General features: G+C 41.5%; 2 protein-coding genes across 3 annotated transcripts; one reads left to right on the forward strand and one right to left on the reverse strand.

Annotated features, from left to right (window-relative positions):
• The first annotated feature begins 48 nt into the window (after nucleotides 1-48).
• psph (phosphoserine phosphatase) lies at nucleotides 49-5,084 on the forward strand. 2 transcript variants are annotated; one of them, XM_050059431.1, is made up of 6 exons: nucleotides 49-192; nucleotides 936-1,079; nucleotides 1,280-1,414; nucleotides 3,898-4,043; nucleotides 4,307-4,455; nucleotides 4,540-5,084. In XM_050059431.1, the coding sequence occupies exons 1-6, from the start codon at nucleotides 149-151 to the stop codon at nucleotides 4,648-4,650; spliced, it is 729 nt and encodes a 242-aa protein (XP_049915388.1). In that variant the 5' UTR covers nucleotides 49-148; the 3' UTR covers nucleotides 4,651-5,084. The 2 variants fall into 2 exon arrangements, with proteins under 2 accessions (XP_049915388.1, XP_049915397.1); XM_050059440.1 differs by lacking the exon at nucleotides 49-192 and adding an exon at nucleotides 312-333.
• A 2-nt stretch (nucleotides 5,085-5,086) lies between these two features.
• On the reverse strand, nucleotides 5,087-20,206 carry LOC126399437 (protein NipSnap homolog 2-like). The gene is made up of 10 exons (XM_050059403.1): nucleotides 20,079-20,206; nucleotides 18,043-18,182; nucleotides 17,906-17,951; nucleotides 17,396-17,490; nucleotides 15,460-15,530; nucleotides 15,204-15,344; nucleotides 12,881-12,912; nucleotides 8,393-8,487; nucleotides 6,299-6,382; nucleotides 5,087-6,111 (listed from the first exon to the last, which is right to left on the reverse strand). The coding sequence occupies exons 1-10, from the start codon at nucleotides 20,168-20,170 to the stop codon at nucleotides 6,047-6,049; spliced, it is 861 nt and encodes a 286-aa protein (XP_049915360.1). The 5' UTR covers nucleotides 20,171-20,206; the 3' UTR covers nucleotides 5,087-6,046.
• Nucleotides 20,207-20,905: the final 699 nt, after the last annotated feature.

Raw genomic sequence — 20,905 nt, forward strand, 5'->3', positions numbered from 1 at the left:
TTTACACATGAGCCGTTAGTCGACCGTTGCTGTCGTCATGGAAGCGAGCCAGAGGGTAGTGGGCGGTCCCTCACCGGCTTCCCTCTGATTGGCCCAGCAGTCATTGGTGCTTTTCCTCGTCGGTGAGCCCATTGAGAGAGGAAGGCTAATGCTGAGGCTGCTGGGAGTACCTTACCGACGCTGCTCCCACCGGTGAGTACCACAGAACGACTCCTTCATATGTAGTCCCTGATATTACCGTGGTTATCCTAGTTAGAGAAGCTGACAGTTGTGCAGAGAGAGAGTGTGTGTGTGTGTGTGTGTGAGGCGCTCATATGAAGGTGGTCCTGACAGGTAACTTGCCCTCTGAGCCAGCTCACGGTTATCCTTAACGTAAAGACATGACTTATTTAATGCCAGAGAGCACCAGAGAGCTACTTTCCGCCATACCGCCATCAACATCTCGTTCCCACCGTCTTCACGTTTGTTTGGGGTTTTGATGTCGCGAGCACGGTGCCGGGGGTGACGCAATCCGTGCAGAGGATGTCCACAACGGCCCCTCTTATGGTTTGTTTAGGGCCGGCTGCTTTACATAACATCGCATTCTTGCCCGGGACACGTGTTTTATTTGGGATCCGTCGATGCAGAAACGTGTGCACATAGGTATTTCAGTCAATGGATGTGTTTGCTGCTCCACTGGATTGAAGACATCCACTGCACACTGGGCTTAGTGCAACAATGAAGTCATGCAGCTGCTGGGTTTAAAATCACAGACCTCACGTTTCACCAGCAAATTCATCCCGGGACCCTGGCTATTAAAGACTATTAGATTTACCCTCAGATGACTTCCTAATGTAGACCCTTATCTGTGCCATCAGAGCTGGGAGTGCTTTTGAAATGCTGCAGCTGCTGCCTGTGTTGGAGTGTCTCACACTGTGTACTTTTCTGTTTTGCAGCATGATGGCAACACTCTCACAGACAAAGGAGATATTCCGGAGAGCAGAAGCTGTCTGTTTCGATGTGGACAGCACGGTCATCAAAGAAGAGGGCATAGATGAGCTTGCCAAGTTTTGTGGTGTGGGGGATGCAGTCACTGAAATGTATGTGTGTAACAGCTCAATGCTCAATTTTCATAATCCATACTGTTAACCTGATTTTGCATTGCATATACATTGGATTTGCACCTTCTTTGCAGCTTTCAGACATCTTAGACGTTTTATATTTGCACTCCTCCCACCCTCGGGATAGTTAAAAGTACACCTTTATATTTTGCGAATCTTTTACCTGTTTCACAATCCAGGACTCGCAGAGCGATGGGCGGCTCAGTGACGTTCAAAACAGCCCTGACTGAGCGTCTGTCCATCATCCGTTGCTCCAGAGAACAGGTGAACAAACTGATAACAGACCACCCGCCTCAGCTGACTCCAGGTATCAGGTGAGTGTGTGAAGGTGTCAGTCATTCAGTGGAGCTTGTGTTCCACTCAGTGCTTAAATTTGGTTTGTACAGGTGATTTAACACACACACACACACACATAAGTCAGGAGTGTCAAACTCTCTATTGATCTCAGATGGGTCGGACCAATAAAACTATCACATAACACCCTATAAGTCATCAGCTCCAATATTTCCCCTTTTTTCTGTGAAGAAATACAAGTACATTGTGTGGACGTTCATCCTTTTACAAAACAGCCTGAGATGTCAAGAAAATTAAGCGTACTTTCAACAGTATGTCTCAGTTTTTCCACATTCAGTCAGTCCACTTCTCACTATCATTACATGTGCATTTATCCACACATTTCCTGATACAGATTCTTCTAAACTGAAGCTGCTGATTGACAATATTTTGCACAACGTTTAATATCTTTAAACATGGTCACAGTAAGTATTCAGTTTATAAGAGAGAGCCGTACCCTGGTCAGGGGGGAAAAGCCTCTGATGCAGAATTTTACATGAAGCAGGTAACACATTGTTTAACTTGCTCCTGAAACCTGGCACCTCTTAAGCACTATTCGGACGGGATTAGTTTTACATGGGCACGTGGGGTAATGTCACTTTACCACCAGGACGTCGGTAATATTAATGGCCAATTCGCACGGAATAAGAAATATCAGTAAAACTACCACAAGGGGGAGGGGTAAATCTATTCACGCACCGCCGCCCCCTCCTGTCATCATGTGCGTATGACATTGCTTCCTGTGCGAAAATAATATAGCCTACAACATCGAATTATTATGAACTGATTAGCCTACTGGTTGATTTTATTGTCTTTTTTTTTTTCATTAGCCACATAGCCCTGCTACATTGCATACTTAATTTACCTAAAGCAATCAGAAGTCCCGTGCCTCGGACAAGTGCTTGCGATCTTCTTTTGGTTTTGAATTGTCATCTAGTGGGCCAGATTGGACCCTTTGGCGGGCCGGTTCTGGCCCACAAGCCATATGTTTGACACCCCTGACCTAAGAGGACCATGTATGATGAACAACCCTCTGTGTAAGGGGCTATAGTTGCATCTAGTGGGGAGGTTGCAGAACTGAAGCCTGTCATGTGCCAAGCATGTAGGAGAACAACATGAAAAGCGGGTGACTCTCTCTAAGTGTTTGGTTTGTCCATTCTGGGCCACTGTACAAACAACAAGGTGGACTCCATGAGAGAGGACCTGCTCCATATGTAGATCACTGCTCATTCTCAGGTTACAAAAACAAGATGGTTCGTTTTTTCAGGTGATTATGAACTAATGAAAACATAGTTATTAATATTATATAGCATTTCTGCTGACAGGTTCCCCCAAATCCCACACACTGGAGTTTTAAGAATATAAAAATAGAAAAACGCACATCAAGAATCTTGTAGGAGGGGCGTCGGTGGCTTAGTGGTAGAGCAGGCGCCCCATGTACAAGGCTGTTGCCGCAGCGGCCCAGGTTCAAATCCAGCCTGTGGCCCTTTGCTGCATGTCACTCCCTCTCTCTCTCTCTCCCCCCTTCACACTTGTCTGTCCTGTTAAATAAAGGCTAAAAATGCCCAAAAAATATCTTTAAAAAAAAAAAAAAGAATCTTGTAGGAAAATACCAAAACTGTATTTTAAAAGCATAATGGATCATTTGTATCTCTGGGAGTGTTTATTACAAACCTCCCATCGCTGATTAGTCATCCAGTGTTGAAAATACAGTTGTATTATGAGCATAAATTGTCTGCAGGTTTAACTATCACAGTGGCTGACATGGCAGACAGTTTGGTAGAAGTTTACACAACGTCTTCATAAGCAAATATGACAGAGCTCGCATTAATGCTGTGCATGTATTTGTATCACTTCAAGCCTGTTCTGCTACTTCGTGCACATGCATAGCTGCTTCTTTACTCACATCAGCTTTTATATATATGTGTGTGTGTGTGTGTGTGTGTGTGTGTGTGTGTGTGTAACGTCAGGAGTGTCAAACTCATTTTAGTTCACAGGCCACATTCAGCCCAATTTGATCTCAAGTGGACTAGATCAGTAAAACCATTGCATCATAACCTATAATAACAATACCCAGAAAGTTTAAGCTTTCTGAAAACATTCATCCATTTAAACAGATGACGAACAGCCTGAGAGGTGTTGAGAATAAGAAGTGCAATTTCAACAACATGTCTCAGTGTGCTACCACATTCAGTCAGTCTACTACTCGCTGTCTTTACATGTGCATGTCTACATATAGTTTCAATGCCTTTAAGTCTTTATAAGTGCATCTATATTAGGTGTGCAGAGTCATCCAATGGGCCTGATTGGACCCCTTTGCGGGCCACTTGTTTGACACCCCTGGTTTATGTTCAAAGCTTCCTGACCAAATAAGATTTTACTACTGCACACTATATCAACATGTTACTAAAACCTGCACTGATGTACTGTGAGTGTTGATAAATGGCCCTTTGTCTCCATCCAGGGAGCTTGTGGACCGCCTGCATCAGCGCAACATCAAGGTGTTTCTCATCTCTGGCGGCTTCCGCTGCATCGTCGAACACGTGGCCACTCAGTTAAACATTCCTCTGCATCACGTCTACGCCAACCGGCTCAAGTTCTACTTCAACGGTGAGAGCTAGACGTGACCTTTCTCTGTTTTCATACAAGTGGAGCATTGTAAGTGTGTCTTGAAAACTAAGTGCATGAAGTAATGAAGTGTCGGGCCAATGAGTGGACAGACGAGGCTTGAGTCCTCCTTGTTAGTTTTGGTCAAAGCAGTCTCTCAGATCTCGTTTCAAATCTTTTCCTTCATCTCAAGTGTCCGGCGCTGTCGTCAGCCTGTTGTGAGGCATCACTCTACATCTCTAAATTAAACTGTGTGTATTTTCCAGGGGAGTACGCTGGTTTTGACGAGAGCCAGCCCACGGCTGAGAGTGGTGGAAAAGGAAAAGTCATCAGCATGTTGAAGGAGCAATATGGCTTCAAGACCGTGGTGATGATTGGAGATGGAGCCACTGATCTAGAGGCGTCCCCTCCTGCTGTAAGTGTTCATATTAATAATGCTGAAAACCTTCCCTCTCTTGGAGCTATGGTGTGATGACGGATGTGTCTCTTTCATCCTCAGAGTGCTTTCATTGGCTTCGGTGGGAACGTCACCCGGCAGCAGGTTAAGGAGAAGTCCTCGTGGTACGTGACAAGTTTTGGGGAGCTGCTAAAGGAACTGGAAAAGATCTAAAGACGCTAAAAAAGATCCCGTTACTAATTTTAACATTTTATATTTGCACCTACTGTAAGGGTGTGCCTCTGACGGTTTTATCCCCTGCACACTTTTCCTCCCCTTCTCCCCTCCTCTCTTATAGATTTTTATTATGAATGAAAATGTTTACACTAGTGAAACCAATTTTACCTTCACAGGGGACGTCGCCCTGCTGATTTTTATACTAGATACTAAAAGAATAACCAAACACTGTTTACGTGACAGTTAAGAAGATTTTAGTGTTTTTGCACTTTTTGCATCAAAGTCTTTTAGGTAAGCTAATACAACTCCTGCATATTATGACAGGTGCAGTGTTTTATTTCTGTATGGGTACTAAAAGCTGTAACCACACGTCAGTAAGTGTTAAGTCCTGTTAAGAACACCAGCATTAAAGAGAAGAGCATGCTGTCAGAGATGTTGTCTGAACCGCTTTATTCTGTGTTGGCGTACTTGTCCTTACTATCCACTGCTCCCCTCTGAACTGAAGAACAAAACGACAAGTTAAACATGCTTCCTTTAACATTAAAATCTGATATTACAGTATGCAGCAGCCGGACCACTCAGCCACTGATAGATAACATTTGTCTTGTTGGATAAAAACCTGTTTTCAAAACCAGGCATGCTGTCTTTACAAGAAAAGAAAAGGTAGAAGCCATAGATACACACACAGCACCATGAAACCGTAACAATACCATGACGGGGAACCCAGGAACGTCAAGAAAAAGCAACTGAACGGAGCAGTTTGCCAAAAAATGTTGAACTCAGTCAAATATAAAATGAGGTTTACATTATATACCACTTTATGGTCTACAGTATTCATGAATATACAGATGCGTTCTCTCACTTCACTCAGCTATGGCATGGCTTGCATCAAAGTGCTCCTCCTCAGCACACTTATGACATATGTGTTCCAAATTTACAATAAATAAATAAAAAGCTGCTGCATTGTGCGGAGTACGTCAGCAGCACTATTCCTCCTATATGCTCTAACACTTACACACAGCTGCTTGTCTTTTCAAGTAACTTTGGTTCGAGATTAGCTCTCTGTGGACCAGTGTTAATGTGGCACCAGACGACCATCGAGGCGGTTTAAATTGGCCAAATTTACTCGTCCTGCTCCAGAACCCAAAAAGAAGTTGTGCATCGCCAAGGCCTGTAACTGATATTGGATATTTTAATATATTTATACATGGTAGGCATTGTTGCCTTCACTGTCCTGGTGACATCTTGGAAGTCGTGATGCAAGGACAAGAAAACAGAAGGGATGTTGTTTGGCAGCACTGACAGGAAGTTGAAACCATGATAGTGATGCTCTGGATGGATGTAACATTCACAAGGGGTGCCACTCTGTTTCAGCCTCCAGCTCGGCTCTCGTTCACTTCAGTGGGGAAGCCTTTGTCGGGATCATGATCCTGGAATCCATATGTTGAATGAGAGGAACTGGAGAAAGGTGAAAAGAGAGATGAGTCAATGTCCTCATAGGTCAGAGTCCCTCTGATATTGTTCAGGTCAGCAAGCTCTTAAAGTTCAATATGTTGTTACTCAAGACAAATTAGATCAAGCTTTTGAAAGTTTTCAGTCACACAGCTTTGAGTGTCGGCCACCACATTATGTTTAGAAAACTCACCTGTGTAATACACCACCTCATCCCAGCCCTCCTGCTGCCAGGCACCATTCCTTGTGTCTTCTCTGGACTGAAGGTCTTTGTAAGCTGCAATCAATAAACCACACATTATAACATGGCTTATAGTAAATGGGATCATCGCGCTAAAAGTCGGCTTAATTTAAAGTTTGCTTAATTTAGGGCTGCAAGTAACAATTATTAATCAATGTATCATAGATTAATCAAAGTTCTAATAACTTATTTTTCTGGGTTCTTGGTGCAGTGGAATTCAGCTGTAACACCAGGTGATTATCACCTTAAAAAGCATTGAAAATGTTTGAAATTTGATTGTTGAGGTGACCGTTTTAGCAAACAATGCACATCACGAGCATTCATTTGGAGTGAAGTTTGTGTCCACTCAAGAAAAATAAGTCCAATAGTCATTGTTCTTTTAGCTCTGTTTTGGTCTCCACCAGCTCCTGAGGGAAAAAGCTATTTCTCTAGCCGCTAAATGTTCACCAGCTAGTCGCTAACTTTACCTGCTGTTTGGTGACGGGCAGGCAGTCAGTTTATCAGGCCACATCCACACTAATACATTTTTATTTTAAAATGACAGACTGGTAGCAGAAGATTTCCGCACACTTACATCTATGCAGTGTTTCACTGTATTGTTAAGCTCTCGGCCTTTTAGACCTTCATCAGAGCATACATACATCATCATTATACATGTGCAGAAATCTTTTTCTACCAGTCTGGATTTAGGAATTTTTCCACTTGCCAAGACCAAGCTGGGCGGAGCTGGTTGTTCTGCAACATTTTAAAATGAAAAAAAATCTTCGTACACAAGATTCTTTTAGCACTATTTCAGAAGTAATCTTGGTCCTTAATAACACACCAGGAAACGCATATTATACGAAAATTTATGTACACTGGGCCTGCGCGTGCCAGTGTTAAGAGGAAGCTGGCTGTCTATTCTGCCATTGGCTGTTTAGTTACAGAAAATACTACATAATTGACAAAAAGTGAGACTAAGTATTTCTTTACTTGGACTGAAGATGTTGTGGAACTGTTACTGAAAATAACACATGAGTATAAGGTGGTCAAGGTGGTGGAAAACAGATTGACAGTCATTACAAAGCAAATATGGCATAACAGAGTGGTACTAGGAGCGGTATCAATCGCCGGAGGAAGCCACTGCAATGGGAAAGCAGTGCCCACAAAAGGATAACACTACGAAAGGTATGTAGAGCTAGCGATCTATGTTTTGTCTCGACACTTAATGGCTGATAAGACCCAAGTGGGAAGCAAACTTGGATGTCTGTGTCATTGACTCCAAAAGTCCCTCAAATTAAAACAGGTCAGCAGCATTTTCAAAGGTCTCCGTTTCATGGGTTCCAAAATGCCCGAGTAGTGACACTAGGGGTTAACGTAGCAATAGTCATGCGTTTTAAAACAGAAAAGTATTAGTGTGGATGTAGCCTTAGAGCGTTCTCACACATAATAGGTGTCAGCTGCTGCTGGAAAAGCAGATTGGAGCTGTGAGACTGAACCATAACAAGTCTGTGAACCAGAAAACCAAAACAAAGAGCTGTAAGTGCAAAAATGCCCTGAAGAGCTGAGTAGAACTGATAATTATATGTGTGTCATGTCACTACTCTCTACTACTACACAACTTTAAAATGGCTGTTTTGCCTAAACAGTTCAAACTCAAATATATTAACAACAAACGGAGGAAACCTTATGTAGAAACTGGAAGCCGCAAATCTGTAGGTGTTTTGCTTCTTAAATGACTTATAGGATACTGCACACATATTTTAGAGCTGTAAATTAAATTGTATAACTGATCTGAATGAAACACATCAATACTGGTGCTCATATTGACATTTCTTACCAAATGTAAAAGTTCATCTACTCTTCTAAATTAGACCTGAACCTTGTAAGGCCAATGCTGGCAAAGAGTCCGCCAGTCGGGACTCATCTACGTCATGAAATTCAAATAAAAAAGAAGGTTTTAACGTCCTCTAACTTAACTAGAGCAATGAATGATCTCAGCCCTAGCATGAGTATCTACATGCTGATGCTGTCAGTATTTTCCACAGAGCTGATATATGACCGTACCCCAGAGGTGATGGACCATATAGAGGTTGCCGATCTGTGAGAAAAACCCTCCCACAGCTTCTCTGTTGTGCTGGCGGTATCCGATGGCTCTGGCCCTGCGAACAAGAAAAACTCCAGTCACAACACAGGCCAAAAACCACCAAGCTTTCATCTGGCATAACGAGTCCAAACCTGCACACGAGATATTTGATGAGCCTTCAAACAAGGATTTCAACATCATCTCTGAATTTATCCTGGACTGTTTTTAATTTACACAATCGGGTATTTAGTCTGTTCTGGTAACGTAAGCTAAACGCCACTGGTCTGACACAGCTGTTATTATCCATTGCAACATCACGTCCAACCATAAGATGTGACGCCATTACTTACTGTATACATGTTTATGAAGCTAAGCACTGGCCAAGTCCATGTGAAACGAGCAGACTTGTGTAAGTGGAATGTTTTAAATTTATTATATTTTCTCCCCAAAGCAAATATGTACTTATTAAAATCATAATCACAGTCTGGATGCAGAACTATAAAGCTTCAGTTCATGTTGTTGTAACTTGAGGGGCAAGTTAAAGCCTTCGGCTACACAAATTATATTAAAATGACTTTAAATTGCTTTGTTGGCACAACGCACTGGACTATAGAGGTTTGTTCAAATACAGGCTGATTAAAGTCAGCATGAACGCAAATGTAAGAATAGAGTAGTCGCTTTAGGAAAAAGTGACCATGCCCTAACATGATCTTTTCATCAAAGGTTTTTTTTCCTATGATTATTTAAATCATGTCTGCTTTTAGGAAGAAGGGCAACGTGAAGCCTCAAAGCAGAAAGCCTGGATGATATATTGGACTCGTGGATGAGTTAAAGCTTTTGCCCTTTGGACGTCATCCCCAGTGCTATCGATATGCTTTATAGAGGAAGAAGATGTACTTTATTAACCCCCATGGGGAAATTCAATTTTTTCACTCTGTTGTCATGTACACACAGACCTGAAATACACGCACATGCACAAACAGGATACATGGATTAAAGGGAGAGATGTCAGAGTGAGATGGCTGCCCATGGACAGGCGCCCTGAGCAGCTGGAAGTTCGGGAGGTAAGCTGGTGCCTCTCCAGCTACCAGTCCACACTGCATATTATATGCAGAGACTCAAACCAACAACCTCAGGTTCCCAACCCAGGTGCCTCTGGTCTGAGCTTCTGCCGCACCCTGACTGTATTCCTCGCACTTCCTTTGCACTCTTGAGCAAATTAACAGTCTATCCGAGGCAGAGAGTTATCATAGGAGAGAAAGGAGTCCCACGTTTTGTGCAATCTAGTTGGAGAAAAGACATTAAATCCTTTAACCCAGAAGTTGTGCCAGGGGGGTTAGGGCTCCTCCACTGTAGCAAATTGTGCCGTTTGGCTATGAGGGTAGCAAACGCAACAAAAATCAACTTGGTATTTAGTTAGCCTGCCCTCAAGAGGACACAAAGCTAGTTAGGAGACATGGGTTTAAGGAATCTTAAGAACCCCAGAGAGGGTGTCAAAATGCGGCCAAAAGGATTTAAGCTTTGGTCTGCTGGGATAAGAGAGATTCCTTTGCACTCGTGTACATGTGTATCCTTCTTTATATGGTATGAATTTTCATTTCCCTGCTCTAGCTCTGTTCATTTTTCTGTTCATGTGTCACTGACAATTTTCTTTATATTCTGTTTTAAGTTTTTATGTTAACCCTGGCTGCAAGACAAATTTTCCCAAGATGGAAAATAAAGATAACCTTGAACTTCGATATTCAAGTATTTTCAGATATATTTACATTTAAAATCAACTACAAATGACCATAAATGTGGTAACTGAACAAAGATACAGTTGACAGTTGAGGAAGGAATGCACATTTTGGCAGTGCAGACATCAGCGTCCACCCCCCACTGGATTGGCCTCTTTATCCACAATATCCCAATTGTGTGTCTTTCCTGCTTTGAATGATTAATGCCCCACTTCCTGCTGTTTACATACTGTCTGATAGTGTGTGGGTGTCCCCTTCAGGTCTGAATACAAATGCCCTCTTCCTGCCTTTTGTTTCCATTTGTACTTGCATTCCCTGTAATCACTGCCTTTGTCCCTACACTACTATTTACACACTGCCTAATCACTGCTTTGATTTTACTGTATACACACTGCCTGCAGGACTTAGTGGGCTTTTCTGTGATTGTTGCGGCCTAAAATGCCTGATTTTTTGTTACTATGTTGTGGGAGCAGGTGAAAACTGCAAGAATAGTTGCATTTTTTTGTATAATTCATTAAAAATCAGAGGCAACTTGTTCCTGTGAGAACAAAGCCGCAGTGTTTTGAGTTTGTGATTTATACTACACTAACATTACCACCAACCATGCACATTTAATCTAACTTACCTTGATTCTTTTAGCGTGCATAATTCTCTACTTGCACAGTTTAGTCGGCAAGTAGAAACTAGATCTAGATGTGGAGGCAACAGCCTCTACCAAGGTGATTTCTCTTGTCTGTTGCACAAGTGTTTTAGTCATTCTTAAGATTTGTTTTTTTACAATAGAAAAGTTTTTGTCAATCGATGTTGTTCGTGTTACACCATGACGCTGCATGTGGTGCCAAACAGTTTACTCCGCTTTTGTTCTTAACATCTGTATTAAATTACGCCGATGATCGGCGCTGGTTCCACATGATTGGGCCCATGGAGCAAGAGCACTAGAGCAGTGGTTCCCAACTGCCACAGGGTTCAGATTTCTCCTTAGTCATTAGTTCGAGGCCCCAAAGTTTAATACATTCAGTGTCATACTTGTGTTTGGCCATGTCATTGGGCTAGTTTGCTATCTCTGTCAAGTAGCTGTCTGTCAGTCACTCACTCTACAACAGAAATAGAACTTCATAATAAAAGCTCTGTGCTGGTAATTTACTGTAATAAAAAATAAAGGGTGTTTTTTTCTTTATTTTACAAACTTGAAACATTTTATGAGTCACTTGCGGTCCATTCAGAATGGGTCCGCGACCTACTTTTGAGCCACGACCCACCAGTTGGGAACCACTGCACTAGAGACCTTTGCTGGCCAAGCTGACTACTTCCAGTTTAGCGCATCGCTAACTTAAATGGGGATAAAATTATTTGATCTTGCACCTCTTGTACACTTTCCAAATTTTAGCAGATTGAATAGATTAAATCTTAACAATAAAATGAGACATTTATCAGGGGTTGTGGCATTAAAAAAATGTATCCACTGATTTACAGATGTCCCTTTCCCAATGTGAATCTAGGGAAATAGTCTTTTTACGCCCAGTGGCATCATGTGACGGACTGGGGGGTTGTAATTCCACTGTTTGGCTGCTACAAAACTGGCTTCAAAGCCTATTGCACTTTCTGGGGGCCAGGGATGTCATTTATAAAACAGTACTTAGGATTCATACTAAAAATGTACGTATGGACAAAAGCCAAAAATGGCGTGCCCTAAAAAATACTCAGCAGTTTCTACAATCATCCTTCCACCTCACCATCTGTGTTGCCAATTTCCCATCTCCAAAATGTTGGTAAGCATGGGTCAAAGTTTCTCCCATCAAGTCTGTTTTTATAAACCACAACTTTTACATGGGAAATGGCGTACGCCTCTTTCAGGCCTCATTTCGTTCGTACGCAATGTTTATAAATGAGACCTCTGGTCTGCATTGTCACAATAGGAACAAGGAAGTGAGTTCGGCACAGTATGTGCTGACAGGTAGGACTGGTGAAACTTTCAGAAATGTTACCATTATTGGACAAAATTGAAAGGTTGTGCAGAATTCACAAGGATTGGTTGAATTTGCATTTATTGTTGCGATCACAACATCGCAACGTCCTGGAGGGGCTTTAGTGAAGGCTTGTATATAAATGCTCCCTTTCCATTTGTGTCAGCTCACTGGCTTGGATCCAGTCGTCTGTGTCTGTAAGTTCACCAGTGTGCCGGCATGCTTCATTAAACCCACACAAATGATTTCTCCAACACTGTATAATGACATCTCAGTAACACTAGAGTTATCTGTTACAGCCCATGTCCCTCATAAAGATGCAAAACAAGTTGTGAAATGTAATCCAGAGGATTTAGAAACAACTGAGAACAACAAAACAGTCAGATAAGCATAAAGACCAACACAGAAATCCAATACATGAGAATCAGGGAAAAAAACAAAACACAGAAAACTAGGGCGTGTGCAGAAAGCTCGTATCTTTGTTTAAATAAATTGCAATCAACCACACTGTAAAAAAAAAAGACAAATGTTGTCCTGTCAGCTCAACTAATGGGTCGTTATTCTGAACTATTATGTACACACATTTGTAGTGTACATAATATTCCACTTAAATTTGAGTCTTGGCTCGAGAGCATGACAGTTCAGCTTCAAAATAGTGCCTCCCTGTGGGACATCTCTCATTAATGACAGCGTGGTGAGGAAGGTTTCATGTAATGCAACTGTTCTGTAACTACACTTCAGTGAATCAAATGTATTCAGGCTGCCTTACCAGTAATTACCCCACTCGATCATGGTTCCTGGCTGGAAGAAAGAAAACACAATATTCTTTATTACATTAGATCAGCTTTCCAATCTGCAGATTGATATCACACCTTCCTCTTCTTTCCAGAGCAAACACATTATGGTAAATAAATGGTGAAGACGTAACACAGGTATTCTGTCATTGGGAAGATAAGCTGCAATAACAACTACGCCCAGAGGCTTCTTCAATCATTCTCTGGTGCTTAAGACAACAAACACCCTGCTGCGTTTTGAGAAGTAATCCCAGTCAGTGATGAGGGATAATAGCGTGCATTCATCACATGTCACAGAGAGTGCGGATCTAGAGGCGGTTTTTCCTGTCAGATCAGAAAGAACGACTTAATCTGCAGGGTGTTGTGTATATCGAGTATTACGCAGGACTAAGACTGCTTTTAATTTAACCACTGAGCAGCTGCATTGCACAATAGCACAAATGGTGGCTGAGCACCGCTCTCATCCTGAAGACACAGGGTCAATACATGTTGTGCAGTGGCTTTGTGAGTGCGGAGGTAATTTAGAGGTCACGGAAGCAACGCTTTTGACTTGGAGATCATCACTTTAAATAAAGAAAACATAAGCTATGAAAAGTGAAAGAGTAACGTTGTCCCTTTCTGAGACAACTCCTGCGGAGGTGACCTACAGCCCTGAAGCCCCGGCTGCTGCAGAAGTTAGCAAAATAAGACCTTATTTGTACTGTGATAGCCCCTAGTGGTGATAATGGAGGACTTTCCCTGCACAAAAATGTATAAAACATACTGGTTATTAGTCATTTATGTCATAAAGAAAAGTTAGTTCAGAGCTGAGGTCCTGTTATCCAGACTAACGGCCCTGACAAACAGAGCTGACGGTCTGCAATCGGTTAATGTTGGGCCATTGGTAAGTGTCGCCCCCCTAGTTTTTGTGGTACGTCCTGCAGTGTTAGCACTAGTTGGCCCTTGTTAGCTCCTTTCCAACTGATTCAGCATTTTGCATCAATTCTGCATCAGAGACAGCGTAGCCCATTGGTGAGAAGAAATCACTCTGACTGCCAGCTCAACTCAGCGCACGAGAAGAGAAGCAGAAGTGAGGAAGACAAAGAGAAGACTAAATTCAAAAGGACGTCAAACAAACTGGTTATATCAGATATTAGTATTTGTTTTGGCAATTGAGCCCTTTAGCAGAGACGCTTCGTAATTGTTTGTGTTTTTGTTCGCTGGCGGTAAACATCCTTTGTTCTTTCAACATCAGGTTCTGTTGTTAATGTGCTAACTGGCTAACTAGCGTCAAGACGGTCTTCCAATTTCCCTTTTTGAATGACGAATACAGACGACCACCACCTGCTGATATGGAGAGTAATTTCCTCTCACACAGGCGCAGAACGTGCATGCTGGTTGGCTGTGGGCTGTAGTCTCTGTCGTGTGTTCAAGTGTTTGTTTTTGGCACGAGTGACGTGAGACGCTGAAATACTTGGAAATTATTGCTACTAGTTCTTTGATGTTGGTTCGGTGTGTTCAGGCCTGAAGGCATTGCGGCGTGTGGCTGTGGTGTTTAGCTGTAGGGTTGTGCTGTGTTGTGGGAGTGTCACTGAAATGGTGCATCTGTAGCAGAGTTGAGGGTGGAGACAAATTATAGAAAGCCAACCTCCCGATCTCAGCAAGTTTGTATTTGTTGACTAAGTGTGCAGAATTTTTTGCATTATCACCACTGTCATATCTTTACTGCCACACGACACACGTGCGTGCACACTCAAACATAGGCAGTACTCTTTTTTATAGGATAGTACATAAACTGGTAATACATAGGTAACTTTATTATTTCTTTTACTGACTATAATATTGAACTATAGAAAAAGACTCAATTGCTTGTTGCCGAGGGCTGCAGGAGTCTTCTAGTCTGATCAGTGGTTACGTGAATTTTTTGTTTTGGCATCCCCTGCAACCCCACTATCGCAGCCTAAACGCACTACCCACCTTCAAATGACTGGGAGGAGTGGTGTTGTCACAGCAAAGCCTGATTTGTTGTGAATGCAGCCTAACCAACACAAAGCTTTTTTCTTTTGCTGAAAAGGAATTTTGCAGTGTTTAACAAAAACTATTGTTTTTTTTTTCTGTCGACTCTGTACACACAACAGCCATTGTATCACACGTCTGTGCCTGGAGGAAGGCTCACTGCTCTGTTTTGTGATTTGTGATTTTGGGCTATTTAAATATTATGACATCAGGTCAGGCTGAGCTCACACTTTCAAACTCACTCTATCACAAACCTCCACAGCACTGCTAATGATGAGAGAAACTCTGCAGTCTGTTACCCACCCTGAGCTGGTAGGACCTGAGCTCGTAGATGTTGGGGCCCTCTCGGGGCACTGGCTCGTTCCAGAAGCTGAACTCCAGCAGGAGCTGATTTCTGCGAGACATCAGCATCTTACCCCGCTCCTTCCTGTACGCTGTGAACTCCTGCCAACGAGACACCAATCAATACGCTTTACTTCCACTGATGGCTGTAATCTTCCATTTGCACACCGCTAAAGCAGTAAACAGGGGAGACACAAACATCTGAAGGAGTCTTTACCTTGTTCTGCTTGAGCTTGTTCATCACCTCTGTTAGAGCCGGGTATCCACCTCTGTAACGCCACAGATGAACTGGGGAAAGGGAAACACATTTATCATGCATGTAAAAATCACACAAACTACAGAAAGGTCGACTGATTCAAAGGAGAATCACTAAATAATATGATATAAACATTCTTCAAACCCTACGACATAAAAACCTTAATAAAATTCTTCTCCCTTTGTGAGAGGGTTGGATCAATATATATTGTACTGTGTATGTCTTTGTAAAAATGCCCTGTTAGATAAACTGCATCCTGATAATTGACCATTAGCTGGTATGACGACACAAAATTCTCCTCACAAAGAGTCCATTAGTCTGCACAGGTCATATCAGGCAATGAGACGGAGTTATTTGTCTTTGATACACGACTTAATGGATAAGTTAATGGATAAGTAAGTGTTTGTTTCTCTACAGGAATACAGAAAACACACTGGCCCGATTTTTACACTTTACAGATGCATAAATTATTTTTCTCTTTAGTTAACGATGCGAGATAAGGCATCTGGTGTTGGCAGAATAAATGCCATACATTGAAATATCCACTAGACAGTTGTGACGTTTAAAATTGACAAGACATAGCCAACAATGACTCTATATCACAATCCACATTTACAGGCACCAGTAATCCTCTGGGGTGGCCCCACACATGTAGCTGCTCAAACCACGAACCCATCGGGGCAGTAGTTTCATGGGAGAACAGGTACAATTGTAACAATGCTCCTCAATCTAAGATGTTGCTTTTAAAACATAAATACACATATATCATGTCGTTTTAGACTAAGCATTTGATAACTGTACATATGTACGTGATAATAAAGTGTTTTCTGGTTGTCACAAATAAGTTTCAAGCATGTGAAACATTTCAAATTTACAATGTACATGATAAATGCACAGCTGAGATGATGTGGCTTCCGCTAGTAGTGCTGACTCGAATGCATAAATACACATTACCCCAAAAATCCCAAATAGCCCATGAATTAAGAAATAGTAATCCAACATTATTTATTATGCAACAACGTTAATTATTATGAGTTAATCTCAGACAAAGACATTTAAACTTGGTGATAGTTTTGTGACTCTGGCTCGCTCTTATCTAACCTTAGTCACCAGCAGTCCAGCATTACTGAAACTGAAACAGTCACGTGACAGGCCTACACATGACCCAGCACGTTATCGAAAAGGTAAGCGTCAAGAACAGTTTAAAAATTCACCAAGATGACCTCCAAAAATTCAAGTGCCAGACATGCCAAAGGAAACTGGCACATCACAAACCTACAACGAGCTTGGCAAAGTCACCTGAAATCTCAAAGTGACATCTCACCTGTCCTGCAAAGTACTCCATTTTCTACGTAGCTATTATGGCTAATGTTACTGCAACTTGCATGCTAACAATGTGGCTAACTGTGACTTTCTTTTGGGTGCATCGACTAAAAACTGATGTTTCAAGAGACGTGGCTAATGTCCTCGTCTCTCATTAATCCCGCCACAATATTTCACTGAAGCTGAAGCTTTGATGCCCAAAAACTGGCATTCAGGACAGCCCAGAGTTTGGCATAATTCTAACAATTTTGAACATTTACCCAGACATAAAAATTGAGAAGACTGGACTATTAGCCTTAGCAGAGGTCTGAGATCTCCAAGTGCCCTTCTAAGTCAATATTGCATTGTGCTACTAACAACTCATGCAATATAATGTAGTTGTGGAGTGAGAAGAATAAAATGACTGACCCTGGAAGACAGGTATGCTCATATATAGGTAGTACAATAGCTTCCCTAGGTTGGTATATGTGCATGCAAGTTGTATGTAGCGTAACATGCCTGTTGATTTGCAACCTGTGCAGACCGCAGACCTGCCACACTGCAGATGTCTGTGTGTTGATAATAGTAATCCTACCAGCCTGGTCTTGTTCTCCATACCAGGTATTCCAGGTGCCCACCAGCTCACAGGGGTAGTACTTATCAGCATGGATGGAGGGCAAAACATCCTCGCTGTGATGAATGACAAAATGACACAAACACTGAAATCCAGTTCAACCACATGTGCATTTGATTTTAATTAGCAGTCAAGTCTCCTTAAGGCAAAATCCACTTCAAACCACAAAATGCAGAAACAATCACGTTTTTCTGGTCACGTGTCGTCTGTCTAATGTTGCAAGACCAAATATAGTCCTCAAATGGCAGTAGACAGCCTCCAGTCATCTTAGGTATGAGAGAGGTTAGTCTGTGGAGGACTGAAGTCATGCCAGCTTGTCAATCACCTCACAGGAATAGACTGCTCAGAGATGTTTTTACAACTGCGTACTAGGCCGTCCCGGTCTCATATTACTACAACTGCCACTACTGTTGCTTAAGTACAAGCTGATAACAGTGTGCAGCTTGGACAGTGATATTAAATAACACTCACCACAGTTTGTTGTATGCATCCAGGCACTCTGGCTTGACATTATGGACTGAAAAAGAAGGTCATACTTCAGAACAAGGTCATCATGTTTTAGGATAAATGGTTTATTTTGAAGTACAGATACTGTGACGTGGACTTACACTGAATTTTGTACAGGTTATTTTCCTCATTTTTGGTCAGTAGGTTGGCGTGTGTGTCTTTCCTGGGATCAACTTTCCTCACAAACAGTGACTTGAACCAGCTGTCCTTTCCGTTTCTGCTGCTTGATGCTGCAAATCCCCTGCAAACACACACGAGTCACAATGAACAACAACTGGATGGGTGAGACCAGTGTGAATCTGGGGCAAGACTGGCTTCCTAATCTTGATTTCTGATCAGATGTTAGATTTGCACTCAAGTGGAATGACTTACATGTCACTGTGCAGAAAGATTTTACAATACTTCAGTCAAAATACAGACTTGAAATGTCAGCACCTCTGATGCGTTTAGTTTACACACTGTGATCCAGCAGGTCACAGCATCCCACAGTCAGTGGTGGAAATTAATTTAACACATTTACTCAGGTACAGTTTTGAGGCATTTCCATTTCTGCTACATTATTATTTTACTCTACTACAATTCAGAGGCAAATACTGATATTGTACTTTTTAGTCCACTTTATTTATGATACTTTAAGTTTTTAGTTACTAGTTACGTTACAGATTCAGATAAATAATACAAGATATAATGGACAAATATGATGTATTCTTAAGATAAGATAAATTTATCTCACACCGGGGAAATTCACACGTTACAGCAACCCAAGAGTCAACAGCAAGAGAAAAGGGTAAAAAAACCCAAAAGTGGTTGAGTGCTAAATAAAGTTAAAAATATGATAAAAACCCAAACAAGTAAAATAAAATAATATAAATCCATTAATGCTTTACACAGTTCACTTATACAGAGAGTGTATGTGATTGATGTAAAATGTAGAGTAGTTATTTTACTAGAAAAATATAAATATATAAATCTTATTGCACACTAAGTGGTTAAATATAGCACAGTAGGAAACCGCACAGGAACGTTACACAGTATTAATGTAAAGGATGTGTTCATATACATGTATACGGTATAGTATAATTATATAATGACAGACAAAAGAATAATTACATAGTATAAGCATGTGTAATGTGTATATAACACATAAAATATAATGTGTTATGATATAATAGTATAAGATAGGATATTTATACCTGGGAGAATACACAAGCTACTCAGCAGCATATAAAGTAATAAAAATTTAGCTGCAACACTAAAGTGACGCTCACATGAAAGCATCAATAATTATCCGATCATATAAAAATCTGCATTATTCTGATCATAATTTCGCTGTACATATCACCTGTCACTGTCAGTATACACCCTGCAAGCTGTATACAGTACACTGTACATAATCATGCAGCCCATGTGTACACACTTGGTATTAATGTCTCTGCACCAACTGTATAGTTTACAACCAACAGGACACTTGAACTGGGTGTAGACATTTAATTTTTTAATAGTTGGGCATTGGTGCTTTTTGTAAATACTTATATAACATTTATATTTTCATCTATTCTTTCCATATTTGTGTATGTTTTACCTTTATTTGTCCAGCTGTGTTGTCCTTGTTCTCAGCTGTTGTGTCTATTTATGTGTCAGTACACTGGAGGCAAGACTTTCAGTGCATCTTGATGCTATTAAAATGTTACCTGCATGACTTTTACAGAGTATTTCTACACTGTAGTATTGCTGCTTCTCCTATCAGATGTGAGCACTTCCTGCTCCACTGCTAACTGTGCATCCTTCAGTATTACACACTGCTTTAATACATGAGCATCGCATTTACACAACAAACCAAATTGACCTTGAACATTTGGGATGCTCAGTAACAGAAGATGACAGAAACTTGCACTCTTTCACCGCCACCCTCAAACACACGCAGCTTTACAGTTAAACATGTCAAACTAAAGTGTTTAAGGTGAAGCTCTGCTGTGAGACACAGCTGAAGGCCACTGAGGGCTGGCTAGCTGTAACCGGGCTAGCTAGCCCCAGCTCATCGTAGCCACCACACAAACCTGCTGAAATACAGACACAGCAGCGGACTACAGACACCACAGACACGATAACTCCACATGTACACTGTACACTGTCCCACCTGCTCCATACGACGAGCTGTCCGGCCGACTGGGCCCTGCTTTTAGCCCGACCCAGACCACCGCTGACTCTGTGAAGGACTCCTGTCGCCATCTTCGACTGTCCTCATACACACGGTGCAGTTACAGCGTCTGACCACCGGGGGCCGCTGCTGCATCGCGGCGCTCACAGCTCATGACCCGGTCACAGTCACCTCTGTCGGCCACGTGTTGGAGACACAGGTCCCTGACTAGTATCCTAACAAATTATAACCATAAGATACATTCATTAAATCAAAAATATGTCATTAGCACTCCTGCTGCTTTGTCAGTGACTTGAATTGGAGAAATATTTGGAATCTTCCACACAAATACCTCCTTACTGCTAAAGTAAGGGAAGTGTCCTTCAAAATAATACGCACATCATCCTGCAGGCCATTATCTTCTTATGTTGAAGAAAGACATTTGAGTTAACTGTTCATTTGGTGAAATGTATCTATAAATCATGCTGCACTGCACCTTTTTTGGCAGTGATCCTACTAAGCAATTTTAGAAAGCTGTGTCCTGGTAGCTGATAAAACTGACTCTGAATTTTCTCCTCATTGGGAAAATATACTGTTTTGTATTCACAGTAACAATATAATCAATTTGATGATCATTCTGGCAAAGTATCATAGGCTACTCATAAATCCAAATTTAGCCACTCTAACCCTTTATTTTTAGCATTTGAACATGAAATTAAACAGTACATTAAAACCATTTTTGACACAAAAAATAAGAAAGCTGCAAAATAATCTATCTGTGCTCCCTGTTTAATGTTTTCATTTAAAGGTTCCCTTGTTCTGATGTT

Source organism: Epinephelus moara, chromosome 2, assembly GCF_006386435.1.
Source record: "Epinephelus moara isolate mb chromosome 2, YSFRI_EMoa_1.0, whole genome shotgun sequence".
Lineage (NCBI taxonomy): Eukaryota > Metazoa > Chordata > Actinopteri > Perciformes > Serranidae > Epinephelus > Epinephelus moara.

Bases quoted from the DNA above. Each gene is read 5' to 3' on its own strand.
- psph (XM_050059431.1), top strand. From the start codon at position 149: ATGCTGAGGCTGCTGGGAGTACCTTACCGACGCTGCTCCCACCG. The intron at 193-935 runs GTGAGTACCACA...TCTGTTTTGCAG, and splicing joins TACCGACGCTGCTCCCACCG to CATGATGGCAACACTCTCAC. The intron at 4,456-4,539 runs GTAAGTGTTCAT...TTTCATCCTCAG, and splicing joins TAGAGGCGTCCCCTCCTGCT to AGTGCTTTCATTGGCTTCGG.
- LOC126399437 (XM_050059403.1), bottom strand. From the start codon at position 20,170: ATGGCGACAGGAGTCCTTCACAGAGTCAGCGGTGGTCTGGGTCGGGCT. The intron at 8,488-12,880 runs GTAAGGCAGCCT...TCTTGTTCGCAG, and splicing joins ATCGAGTGGGGTAATTACTG to GGCCAGAGCCATCGGATACC. The intron at 6,383-8,392 runs GTACGGTCATAT...TATTGATTGCAG, and splicing joins TATGGTCCATCACCTCTGGG to CTTACAAAGACCTTCAGTCC.